This window comes from Astatotilapia calliptera, chromosome 2 (assembly GCF_900246225.1).
Source record: "Astatotilapia calliptera chromosome 2, fAstCal1.2, whole genome shotgun sequence".
Classification (NCBI taxonomy): domain Eukaryota; kingdom Metazoa; phylum Chordata; class Actinopteri; order Cichliformes; family Cichlidae; genus Astatotilapia; species Astatotilapia calliptera.
The window spans coordinates 22,592,144-22,605,769 of NC_039303.1; the positions used below are offsets into that span (position 1 = coordinate 22,592,144).

At 42.6% G+C, this 13,626-nt stretch overlaps 1 protein-coding gene across 6 annotated transcripts in view; it reads left to right on the top strand.

Moving 5' to 3' along the window:
• Positions 1-446: 446 nt before the first annotated feature.
• arhgef9a (Cdc42 guanine nucleotide exchange factor (GEF) 9a) overlaps positions 447-13,626 on the top strand; it is a 42,730-nt gene continuing 29,550 nt past the window's right edge. For 2 of the 6 annotated variants that reach the window (XM_026188313.1, XM_026188342.1), the window contains exons 1-5: positions 448-733; positions 2,072-3,753; positions 5,755-6,093; positions 6,887-7,013; positions 7,101-7,210. In XM_026188313.1, coding sequence (XP_026044098.1) covers positions 2,146-3,753; positions 5,755-6,093; positions 6,887-7,013; positions 7,101-7,210 — 2,184 coding nt within the window. In that variant the 5' untranslated portion in view covers positions 448-733; positions 2,072-2,145. Of the gene's footprint in view, positions 734-2,071; positions 3,754-5,754; positions 6,094-6,886; positions 7,014-7,100; positions 7,211-13,626 lie in introns of all 6 variants that reach the window. The other 4 variants (XM_026188334.1, XM_026188320.1, XM_026188325.1 and 1 more) reach the window with 4 other exon arrangements.

The window sequence follows — 13,626 nt, forward strand, 5'->3', positions numbered from 1 at the left end:
AGGATTTTCACATTCAGAGCAAATCCCAAAGGAGGATCAGCTAGTGAGACCAGAGTTCAGTCAATCACTTGTTTTCACTGATGTTCCTTTAGAAATTATAAGTGCTTTCTCATAAATCCACCCAACAAATAGAAGAGAAGAGAAAAAACCAAAACATACATAAATATGTGCTTAAAAAGCGAGTGGAAAACAGATGAGGGGTTTTTAATGAACTGAAGACTTAAAATGGGATTAAAAATGTGATAAATATTATTTATAAAATGAAATGTTTCCAGCATAATTTAGCTCTAAACGCGTTGTTATGAGCCTGTTTAACTCAAATAATTACAGCTGCTCTGCTGGTGTGCAGGCATGTGTGTCTAGGTGTGTGTGTGTGTGTGTGTGTGTAGGGGGTGTTGGTGTGTGTTTCTCTGTCTGCGTGAGAGCTTTATCACAAATCAGAGTGTCGGCGTCTGTAGAAGCTTACAGGGCAAGAGTTCACCGGTTTGTCCAACTCGTTCTCGGAGTCTTGAGGATAGCGGACGGACTTCACAGGCAACAAAAAAAGCCCCAAAACACACGTGATCGGCAAAGGAGTCGCTGCAGTCCACGACTTAACTCATGGATAGAAGTTAAGCCCGCAGAGGACGGCGGATAAGTCTGGCTGACGTTAATAGCGACTGCTGTTATTGACTTTGACGACAGCAGCGACGATGCCTGTTTGACACGGAGGGGGGAAGCTTTCTGCTTTCAGGTAAGTTGTGAGCTCCAACAGCTAACTTCTCTTCAGGAGGACTTGTAAGGGAGAAAAAGACAGTTCGTTTTTCGCGGGTGTTACTTGACAAGCAAGTTTATGAAGTTCGTGAATTTCACAGCGAAGCCCACATCGGCTGACTTTTGCGCTATTTCGACTCCTTGTTTTCACTTTTTAAAACACTTTTGAGGTGGTTAAAAACTTAAAAGACCGTTTTACACTTCAGCCTAGCGTTAGGCAAACGTTAATTTTATTGACGCCATTTTTTTAAAAATGACTTAAACGCCCAGTGCGGCAGCCGTCTGTCGTTCACTGACAGCGGGGTAGAGCGAGCTGCTGGTGCCATTAAAACTTTTGTGACACAATAAATACTGAAAGCCAAAACTTAGTGAAACTTAGTGTATATCTCATTACAGTATAACTACCAAGCAGGGTGTATAACACTGAGCAAAACTCATAATGCTGCTATCAGAGAATAACAGTCTTTTAAAGCCATTTAAAAAAAGTACATGAACTTTTCTGTTTAAATGCTAAAATAAATACTAGCTAATGTGTGTAATTAGACAGCGCTTGTAAAACTGTCATTTCTTCTTTTTCTAATTATTTTTTTTTAAACTTTTTGCGCAGCTACTGTTTATTTAAATAGCCCTCTGAAAGGCTTATCAGTAAATTGAATTGTAAAATTGTGCTGAGAGGCCAGCTTAATTGAAACGCATCTTTCGTTGTGATCTGAGGGAACAACAAAGATTTGTGCTGGGGGGCCTCCAATTACACAAAATGCTTCCATACATTTAAAGGGATTACAGTAGAAGAGGGTGCTATTAGCATGTGGTGGGTTCGCTGTGTCACCGAGCATCTTCTTCCTCAGAGGGAGCTTATCTGAGCTCTGATGATGTCACAGCTGGAGCGGTCCTGAAATAACCACACATCTCTGTAGTGGGTGTTTCCATGACAACACATCCTCTCGGTTTAAATGGTGGATGGCAACTGTGTCGTAAATAATTACTTTGAATAATATGGGCAAAATACTGGGAAAGTGGGGAGCTGGGTGTTGACTTGTTGCACAGACGTCTGCCTCTCGCAATCACAGAATGAGACTTTGAATACTGTCATGGCGTTTCAGTATTTAAGCTCATTGTATTGGTTATTCTTGAATGTTTGACCTGCGAATAAAATTCAGTTTATTTAATATCCTCCGCTGATATTTCCCAAATTTGTGGTGCCCATCTACAGGCAGGCATTCTGAGCGAGTTACATTGGAGTAAGGATGATATAAAATGACAAGGCAGTCAGTTTAATGTCAAACTCCTGAATAAAAATGTGGTTTTGTTCCTCTAGGTGATTGAGAAAGGGAAGGGCCTGAAACATGATGTCCATTGGAACTGATAGCTGACACCGTAGAATGAGAGAGGATGGAGCAGACAGGCAACCCTGCCCTTGAGAGCAACAACCCTAATGGGTTTGTCAACCGAGTGTTTAATGTTTCTCTGGATGTGGAGAATGAGACCAGCAGTGTTTATATTCAGGAGACTGGAACAGGGCCTGCAGAGGGGCAGGGAGAGACCCAGGCTGCCTCTTCTCAGACCCCTGTCAAGGACAGACAGGAGGTCAACAGGAGGCCTCGTGCCACAGGGGGCATCTGGAGGATCCTGAACCGAAAGCGAGCTGTCTCAGAGCTGGAGAGGAGACCCCACTCCATGATTTTGCCTGGGGAGGCTTCCATCCCGAAACTCTCATTCGCTGACAAAGTTCGATCCTTCAAGAAGCTTAAATCCCCGGCTGTATTCAGAGGGAAGGCAGGGAAATTGTCCACTGCAAAGTTTACCAGCTCTTTGGTGGATGAGGAGTCTTTCTGCCGCGATATTGGCACACCTCAGCAGCCCAGTGGTGGCACGCTTAGACAGCGTGGCCAGAGGCATTCATATGCTGGCTATACAGCACAGTTTGACTGTTTGTTTGAAGACATTGACCTCTCAACTTCTATGGATGGCCATCAATCCACTATAACGGGCGAGGCTGTGACTCAGAATGGCTGCAAACCATCTGAAAAAGTTTCTTATACTAAAAGAAGCCACAACAATTCAGCCAACTGCAACAAAACTGCTGCAGCTTGTGAAGAACTAAGCACTAGAGATAGCCCGAGGACCCACCGGAGTGGAGGAAGGAGGCACAAAGATGTGTGGAGTTACCTGAGGAGGATTTCCCTTTTGGGGAAGACCAATCCTGTGTATTCAGAGAGGAGCTTTGACTCTGAGCTTCCCTCACTGGACAAAACAATAGACTCAGACTATGGCTCTGTGGACTTTGAGAGTGTCAGAGACTTTCAGCCACCTCCCCCAAAACAGTCGGACACCAAGGGGCACTTTGGTGGTCTCTTCAAATTTTTCAACAACTTTGCAGAGACAGCTAGACGATGGCGAACAACATCACGCTCCTTCTCTCCTCCGGAGGGGGAGAAGACTCCGATGAGCTCCCCACGGGCCCCACAGCGCGCAGTGGACAATGTTCACAGTGTGTCTCTGACACTTCACAATGAAGGACTTCCAACATCCCAGCCTACCCCTTCATCACCAGTGACTAGTAAATTCTTACACTCCAATAGCTTTAATGGTGACACTCCAGCACCTGTGACAGGTGGACGATCACCTCCAGTGGTCCTTAAAGCCTTTAGGCCCTGCTCAGGACCTCAGGCTGTCAATGGCCTTCAGAGTTTTGAAGTTACAGACAAACCTGCTGACAGAGAGACAAACCTCCGGTCCAAGGCCATAGTAGAAAATCATGTCCCTCATTTAGGCTTAAACACGGAGGCTGAAAGTGAAGCAGAAGTTGAAAGGGACCAATCAGATTCTCTCTGTCAAGAGAAAAATGTAGCGGGACAGACAGGAAATGAGCAGGATTCCCAAGATGCTCCGCTTGACTCCCACCAGATACAGGAAGTGAATGTCCAATCACAACAAGGTGATAAAGAGAGCACAACCAATAGCGTACCAGCATCAGATTCCACAGAGGAAATATTTAAGGTAGGTAACTTTAAATAGCTAATGAGCCACCAAATTCAAATGAATGCATTCAGTAAACAAGTGTATACTTTGTGTTGTTAAACCACCTTTGGTTTTCTGTTATTTTTTAGACAAAGGCATTTTCATGTGTAAAGGGTCACGTTTTTATGCCATAACTACATTCCATTGCAGGCTTTTATTCACAATATTAACACTGCCAGAAGCATGCGTCATGTCATTACTTCATAAATGCTGGAAATATCATTTATGTAACTGCTTTAATCATGGTCATTCTTTTGCTTCTGAAAAAACAACAAACATAGAAGCTAAAAGGGACCAGGGGTGATTTGGTTGCATGCAGGTAGCATACGTGTCAGGAAAAAACAAAAATCATTCAAAGAGCTAGACTATGACATGATTTGGGCACCTGCTTTGCAGTTGTCCTTTTGCCCCATCTGTTGGAGAAAAGAGGAAATAGTAACTGTAAAGGTGCACAACATCATAGTGGAGGAATTTGGCCTTTTCTTGCTTAGTCGGCCTTTTGTAGCCTGCAACAAAACCCCACGTTTCCCACAGAGCTAGGCGTGTGTGTGTGGGACTGCGGCAGCCCAGAGTTCTGTGACATCCGCGCATCATGACAGCACCCTTCCCTTCTCACTCCAGTGGCAGAATTAGTCATCTCCCTTCTAGTCACAGCAACGAGTCAGGACATGTTGGCCCCAGCTCCTAATGACAAAATCAGATATGACATCTCAGTACTCAGCACACTTTCATAGGGGCTTATTATGCAAAGGCAAGGGCTTTGGGAGCATGTGTTTTGGGAAGGGTGCTAATGTTTGGTCCCACTGTAAATTAGCAGGGTTCTATGCTGATACCACTCTTAAATGGAAAAGATAATAGGGGCAGAAGGAGGAATTAGCAGATAAAAATAATTCATGTTTAACAGTATTACAAGATGTAACTTAACTTGAAGCCTACTGAAGAATTTCAAGATGGAAAATGTTTTGAGCCTTAAGAAGGGCAGAATTTCACTTATTTAACCCAAATCTTTTTAAAGGGCTTAGTAAACCTGCGTGTGTTGAGAGTTCTGCTTTTTGAAGTCAGTGAAAAACTAAACAAGTAAGCCTTAAAAGAGCTAGCTGAAATCTGTAGGGTGATAAATGTCAGCCTAATTAAGGTTCACAAGCCAAGTAGCTGTGCCATGAAAATGGAATAAAACACAACTTCATTTTTTTGCAGAACTGTTTGTGCCAAATGTGTACACAGATCAGCAGTAGAAGAGAAACTGCAAACACTGATTATGTATTCACACACTGACTTAACTGCAACCCACTGGCTTTGGGGGAACTTGTTTCCCTACTAATACAAGTACCATAATACTTAAAGCCTTGCTTCAAGTATTGTGGTACCTCATTAAGTGAAATTGATCTATTTAATTCAGCCGTGCACTCATGATTTTGAACGTGAGAGGCTGGTAGTTACAAAGTTTTTGCTGCTATCAGGTTTGTATCACCTGCTGACAGCAGGTGATACAAACCTGACAGCAGCACAAATGTGTTTTGGCCTGTCATCAAGATAAGTTATTGAATTAACACAAGTTTGGCAAGAGCATTGCACATGGACAGCAAAAACTGTGAAGCTGTGTACACCGAGCTTTGCTAAAAAGAGCGTTACAGCTCAAAGTTGTGCCAAAATAATTTGTCACATTTACACTGCAAAGCCCTGTTTAGGGGACGTGATGGCGTGTGACAAGAAAATCCTTCTCAGTAATCACAAATTATTTAAAAATGAAATCCACATGTCTGTTGTGCTGATGTTTCCCTTGATTTGCCAACAGTCTTGTCATTCAGTTACCTACTGATCCACTGCAATTAAGCTACTGGGTAGAAACTTTTAAAATAAAAAAAATTTGAGGTATATTTTGTTGAACCTGCAGAGACATTTTTCTCAATTCCCTACACAAGAAATGTATTGTTGCACCTTTATCTGGGCCAAACTGCTGAGTATCTGTGCCAATCGCAGCTGTGTGAGCAGATTGCCAGCCAGACAGGCTGCAGTGTAAGACAGCCTGGCCCGGCCTTGCCCCACTCGAGCACAGAGAAGACCTCTGTACCTCAGAAGCGCTTGCGCCCTCATCCTCGCCCGGCATCAGCTGTCCTGGACCTTTGGAGACCCAACCCGGACCGAGATCTCGACAGCCATTACAGTGAGGTCGGCTCACTTTCCCGAAGGAGACGCAGGCCTGCTACCACAGTGCAACACTCTCTGGGGCAGAGAGGGATGACTTCCCGCGCCAGGCCTTGCTCTGTCATAGAAACCAGTGTTACTAGGGAGACGCAGTCCACGGAACTGCATCACAGAGTAAGATGTTAAACTCACTAAAAGCAAACATATAAATATGAACATAGACACGACAAGTAGTCCCATATATATACCAACACATGCAGCTATATAAAGTCTATGTAGGTGTGTCTATTACACATAAATATATCTCATTTTTACACTGAAAAAGGGAAAATAGGTAGGCCAAGTCTCACTAGTAGTCTCCACCAACTCACTGACAAATATAGCACAAGCCCATAATGAATCAAAGACACACCACAGACTATGAAGGGCATCCCAGTACTAACCCAGTATTTATATACCACTCACTGTTTAGCTGCAACAATGCTCAGCCTCTGCCTGCATTTTTGGATGCAGCTTTTATCCCTAGCTCTCATACTCCCTTTCTGCCTTTCTCTCTCTCTTTCTTTCTTTTTACTTTCTTCTGTCCTCCCTTGTGGTTCCCCTTTCTCTCTCCTTCACTCTCATTCTTTTTCTGTGGCCAATTTTCTGCCTCATCGCTTCCATAAGCTCTACCTCTCATTGCCCTAACTCAGAGTCAGTTCATTTTAACCTGAGAGACTGCCTGGTTGGCATGATGTATAGTCTCTCATGGTTTGCTGCAGGGCATGCACACTGACCAATGCACCAGAATAGACTTGCTGGATGTGAAATACTTTAATTCTCTGCACAAAAAAAGAAAAAAAAGGGGGACAAGGCAGTAATGTGAAGGGCAGGAGAGAGTGTGCATTCAGCCTTGTGTGTGTGTGCGTGCATCTGAGTAACCGTGTATGGAATATTTGAGGTGTCCTGACTAGTCAGTGTTCTCCAGGCCTTGTCTCGCCCCCCGGGTGTGTCACCGTTAGAGCCCCCACACAGGGCGTCTCTCCAGCGGTGTCGCTCCCTGCCTCTCCCCCCCAGCACTCTCACTGCATTGGCCCTGCTCCTGCCACAGTCAGGTATTGTTCCATATTTTTATTCGTTTAAATATGCAGATTGTTAATTGATGTATGCTCAGTTCTGCATGTCTTCTTGTCTCTATCCAGCAGACATGGGGCAGTCCTCATCTTCAGTGCGCCTGCGGTCTGGAGGTTCTGGTAGCTGCAGGAGGAGGAGGCTGTTAAGACCTGGGTCAGAACCGCTACAGGTCAACATAGTGAGTATAATATACACACGCTTGCAAATAATGGCATTGCGTAATTTTATTTCTTTTATTTCCTTTTAGACTTTTCAGGCCTTTGGACAGATTTATTTTTTAAAAAAAACACTGCACACAGTGGACGGTATGATGACTGATAGCTTCTCTCTGATACCGTTAATATTGGAGTTTACAAGGCGTTGCTCAGTGTTTCATCAGATAATGAAGGGACTGATCCGTGAAGATGGTGGCCACGTGGATTAATGTCACGCAGTACTCTTTGGCCATTACTCATCCTGAGTTGCACACCCAACATTTCAGATGTGTTGTTTAATGTGTCGAGTGCAATTCACTCAGACCAAATTGTTAATTTTCACAGCAGATAGAGAAATAGCAGTCAATTCTAAATAATACTCTTTGCATGCTGGATTCTCTTAAAACTGTCTAGAGTGTCAGTTGTGTAAAATTGGCTGTAGAGTATGCTGGAATAACGCTGCTCGGGAGGTGAAACCAGGCATTTCGGAATCGATGCTTTGAAGTGGAAGTGGCCTCTAGAGGATTCTAGTGAAAGGAGATACAGAGTCTTCTGATACATCCTGACAGGGTAGTGGCACACATTTCTAGTGCTGGGTCCAGCAGCTCTACTTACAGAACTATAATGCACAAGACAAACACTGTTTTTTGTTTTGAAAAATATTAAGACTAAAAATAAAGTGTCAGGAAACCACTCCTCTTTTTGATACACGTGACCCAATATAGCAAACAGTGCCCAAAAAGGGTCTGCAAACCTTTTCATACGTTGTCTGGTTGTCTTCTTTATGTTATTCTTTCTACCCCCAAACTTGCCATGATTTGTCTAACTTTGAGCAACATTTTAGGGTTTTTTCTACCACTAAAATTATGCTTTTAGCTTTTTGACACAAAAAAGGAAAAAATTAGGTTCACTGATGTTTGTTCCTTTTTTAATATAACTGTGCTTTTGTGGGTACAATCCAAGTAGAAATGACTTTGGGTCTAATGAAACTTTTAATAATTTGCTCACATTACTTTTTCCAGAATGTTTTAATCTCTCTGCACTCCCAAACTCACTGTTCCTTTCACCTCTGTGCATCATTCATTTATTGTAATAATTAAAGTGCTTTAATCTGAAGCGCATCTGAGTAGCTAATTTCCAATCCTCCGCTGAGATTTCAGGTTCCAAGTCTTTGTTCCATGTGTGTTCAGTTTTTCTAGGTCTCTAAAGGACTCGATATAAACTCGTAAAAGATATTTTTTCCCCAGAAACAGTCTTTTGTCATCATTATTTCGACAAGTGTAGTGAGTGAATTATGTTTATTTTTAAAAAGCTCAAAATAAAAAAAAGGCTTCTTTTCAGATCAGATGTATCCTTCAGTTCTTTAACATCACAGTTTGGATGAGACAGCTCTTAAGCCTTTTCATTGCTTTAGAGGGCCAAAATTTGAATGTAGAATCTGCATTTCCTGCGGTGTAAAACCGGTTAGACCACACTGTGACAGTCTCTTTGTTTTAAAGATTTTTCTTACATTATATCAGAATGGAGCTACATGTTTAAAAGTCAGCTTACCAGCCTGCTTTGGGGTAAATATGGAAACTTCAACGAATATTATTTATTTGTAGTATCAGAAAAGTATTTTTTTATTTTACTCAGAAATCACATAATTCAATGCTTTTAGTTGCAAAGGTATATTGCTACAAGTTGCATTTTCCACATCAGTCTCAAATTTCCAGTTATTTACAAGCAGTCAATGAGGACTGACTACAATATATGAATTACATTAAGGAGTCTCTTCTCATAGCAGTAATGCTGTCTGCTCAGCTGCTGAATTATGATCCCCGGGCTTTCGGTCCTGGCATGTCTTCCCATTGAAATTTTGTAAGCTGTGCCTTTGAAGAAGTGACACTACTGCATTTATAGGCTTTGATTATAACTTTTTTCTCCTGCTGATCTAAATAGTGTTTGTGAAACACTGCGCACTGTTGCCATGACACTCACTGGCTCCAGTTCATCTTCTTGCTTCTATCTTTAGGCAGCCTTTTTAAGCGTGAGCTAAATAGAGAAAGTGTGTGGGTGAGAGAAAGAGAGAGAGGCAGAGAAAAAGGGGTGGGAGAGAAAAGAAGAGAGATGCTCCCTTTGTCGTGGTCCTCCCCTGGGGTAGGGAACATGGACACATAACACTGGCAGTGTCTTATGTGTGCGGTTGAGTGGTGAGAAAAGTTTATTTGGAGCAGGCTCAAACGCTGGGATCCAAATAAAATCAGTAACGATAGCTTTATTGTCATTATAGTTACTGTTTAACAAAATTTCATATGACTCCTTAAAAAGCAAAGGGGCGCATGGTGACTTAACCTGATAGTATATAGATGATTGATGGATGGATCTCTCCAGGTCTTCATTGTTAAAAAGCTCTTGTTTGTGATACAGCGTAGTGTATATTATAGTCTTCCTGTTTGGATGACTGGTAGAGGCCGGAGGCCGCAGGCACAGAGAAAGCATTCTCACTGCAGTGGATTAACTGCTAATGCTGACGCCTCTCTTCTCCCTTTCATTTAAATGGATTTCTCCCCCAGTCAACCTCCTCTCCTCGTCTCTCCTCTCTTCTCCTCTCCTCTCCTTTCCTCTCCTCTGACAAACTCTGGCAATAGGCGTCTTTAATTCCTATGCAGATGAGAGGACAGTTTCCTGTGTGTTACTAATGCTGTGCCTGAAGCTCTGCTGTCAGCTTGTCAGTGAAGGGGACTGTCTTATTAACAGCTTCATGCAGATTAAGAGTTTCAACAGAAATCTTCTATGATTAAGTTTGGGCGAACCTAGGTCTGTCTGGACATAATCATATTATGCAATGCTATCTATTTATTATGAACGCATGACTCAGCAGGCAGTGGTTAGCTGGGCAAGAAATGGAGCAATGATAAAAAAGGACAACGTCCTTATGCACACACTTAAACACACGCGGGGAGTAACAGTGCACAAAATTTCTGTTCACTAATTTAATCGGACACACTCGCAGATTTCGTTTGTATTTGCATCCTGGGTCTTTGGCCCCCATGTGATACACCCTCTTTGCAACCCTCTGATGCACACACACACTTCACATGCTCTTCTGATGTATTCAGTATTCATCTGTCAGGATGTATGAGTCATTGCATTGACAACTTCATTATTTGGTGTGGAATGAACAGCACCAGCTAGTGATATTTCTGTCAACCACACTATGAATGTGTAGCGTTTGTTTCACCCTGGGCTTTCTTTTAGAGTCCCGAGAGAGAAACCATGGGAATAGCTCCACCTCAAAATAACTGCACGTTTGTACAGTTTGCACTCAGAGCCAGTGGCGACCTAGAATCCTTTATCAGTGTTCATTCAGCATTGTTCCTCAGTCAAGGTGCTGTAACTTACCGCAGCCACCAGCTAATGCTGTTTTGTAGGACGCTGTAGAATCTGATAAATAGCAGTGCCACTGACTAAACCCGAGTAGATGGTTGTGTTAGAGCCTCCCCAGGCTGTTTCTTCTTAAGAATGATTTTCTGCCTGTCAGGTGTGTGCATGTTGTTGTTAATGGCGCATAAATGCCCATGTGACTGTGCTTACATGTATGGGTGTGTGTTTCTGCGTGTCAGCGAGTGAGGCAGAGAGGCTAAGGGCCTTTCTCTTATATAACTGAGGAGAGCGTTGCCTTCACTGTCTACAAAACCCATTTCCACTTTTCAGATGGCTGCACGTTCCCTGGGACTGGAAGAACAGTGCCTGCGTATTAATTCTCTGAGTCACTGGTGTATCCTGTTTTACAGTAGCTCCGCATTACACTCTGTATTTTGTCAGAGCATGCATGCCTGTGCAAGTACTGATTTGCGTTCATGCTTTCTTGAAAAACACTCCACCGTTCTATCTCTCAAACTGTGATATGTTGTTGACAGTGTGGGACAATGGAGAAATACTGGTGGATGATTTCAGCAATATCACAACATGCAGTCATTTCACCTATGAGACCGTTTCAGACCTAAAGGACTTAGGGCTTGTTATCCAGCACCAGTTGTAGTTCCATGTGTACAAGTCTTCCCTGGCTGATTTTACCCACAGCCATCACTATCCACTGCTAGTGCTACTGTAGCACCTTGAAGGTGCACTGCATTGTCCTGTATAATATATAAAACCAATTAAACTAAGTTTGTGAGAGAGACTTGTAATGATGCCAGGTTTAGCAGAGAAAGCTGTAATTTGAATCGCCTATACAGAAATAGGTTAGAAAATACAAATGTCAATAAATAAAAAGTAGCTAACTTTCAATATGACGCATATTCATAAGGAATATGTGTAAAATATATTTATTATATTTAACAATTTATTAAAAGAGCTAACCCTGGATGTATTCAGTTAATATTGATGGTCAGCTCTTTGAAACCCCTATGTTATCTGTGATTCTTTACTCTCTCTGTGCACATTTAGAGACAGTCTCTCTGATTTGAATTACTATAACTAACTTACTCTGCTGAGTGTTTGGAGTCTGAATAAAGAAATAGCTCCGGCCCTGGTCACTTTATCCTGCATTAAAATAATGAGACAGAAGCTAACTGTCTGTACAGTGTTCTCCTAGTTAGAATGTATCCTGCAGGCCTCTGTGAAAGATGGGGTGTATTTTTCTGGCAGCTGCCACTTCTTGTGTACATTATTTAGCTTAACTTTCTGCCTTTGACCTCCCTGACTCCCAGCTACGCCACATGCGGCATCAGAGAAAACCCTCCATCACATCCACATATTATGCAATCTCCTTGCTCCTTGTAGTTCTTCTTCTTCACCCCCCCCCCCCCCCGTCTCGATCCGCCTCCCTTTCTTCATGACCTCAGCGCTCGTCATCCCTTCCTCCATCACATCCATCTCTGTTTTCTCCTCTGTTCACATCAAGTTTTCTTCCCCCCCACTTCTTTCTGTGCTTGCTTACCTTCTCCCCCCTCTTCCTCTATTCCTCCCTCCAGGCATGTGAAAACACCTGCTTCCTGTGGCCTGTTGTGTGGATGTGAAAGCTTGTGTGTGAGCACAAGAGCACAAAGTTTTAGTGCGCATCCATGGCTGTGTGCAGTCGTATATTTTAGCTTTTCAATGGAAGATGGTTATCAGACAGCCTATTAAGTCTTTGATGGCAAGAGCTACCCTAACAAAACAAAAAAAAGAAATAAGGTGCTCAGCAACAGAAAACAAGCCAAACAAGCTTTCACCCAAATATGGTTTCACTGCAGAGTTTTGCATTTCAATCTGCTGTTCTGCTTTTGAACTCTTGTGGCGTGGAAGCAGTGAGAATGTAAAATCGTTTTCGCTCAGAGGACAGGTAGAGGTTTCTAACCATCCCTGCAGTTTGTAGCTAGTCGCACATCTATGGCATGCACTGTGTGATAGTAGATTAGAGTGAAAGCATGGACTCATCACTGCTAACTGCTGTCCCACAGACTATGTGAGAAATGTTTTACAGGAAAAATCTAAACATGGACGTTTTTTTTACTCCTGAAAAGCCGTGCCCAACAAGCATCGCATGCAAATCATCCTGAGTTGGAAAAGTCAGGAAGAACAGGAAGGCACTTCTCTCTACATGCTTCCGGGGGGGTCTGGGCTGCAGGTGGCACCCAGTGGCTCTGATGAATGGTGACAATAACACATGCTTACTACACACACAGCCAGCACAGTTGAGTGTAGTGAAGCAATGCCAGTTTTTACAACCAACCTAGCAAATGCCACTTGACTTTATCCCTCACACCTTAGCTGGGGTCTCTCCAGCGACGAGTCTGTGGGCTTCATGAAACCACACACTGACTCTCACGCTGAACAGAACCATAACTAAGAAACTGCAGTTACAACAGTGCTTCGTATTGGTTGCAATGTCTCAAAAGCTGCCTCACCATTACATACTTTGTTATGTTAAGTAAATATTTTAACAGAAACAGAGTTCTCCCCTATATTAGAAGACATTTGAAAGCGGTCATTTAAATGCATGTTTTATCACTGAGATGATTCAGGGAGGCAGCTTAATGAGTGAAAGGGATATCAAGATGATAATTTAATGGCATCATTTAATGAAATAGTCACTTCTGTTATCTTCGTTAATTGTCTTTAAAGAAACATTTTTTCTGTTTGGGAAATTACACGTATTTCTCAAAGAAGAGAGATGAAACTATCGTTACAACTCACATAAATGTGAAGCTACAGCCAGCAGCTGTGTGGCTTACAGCAAACAGTGACAGCTTGAACAAGTGCTTTCAATCTCATTAGGATTTTTTCTTAATAGAGGTGCGGGAGGATAATGCTGAGATTCATTTGTTTATTGCATTTTTGAAGCTATCAATGCACAATTAAATTACTCTGTGTTATACGGTTATGACAGTAGCGTGGTAAGCTTCTGTCACAGAAGTGCGGAAAACAGGTGAGG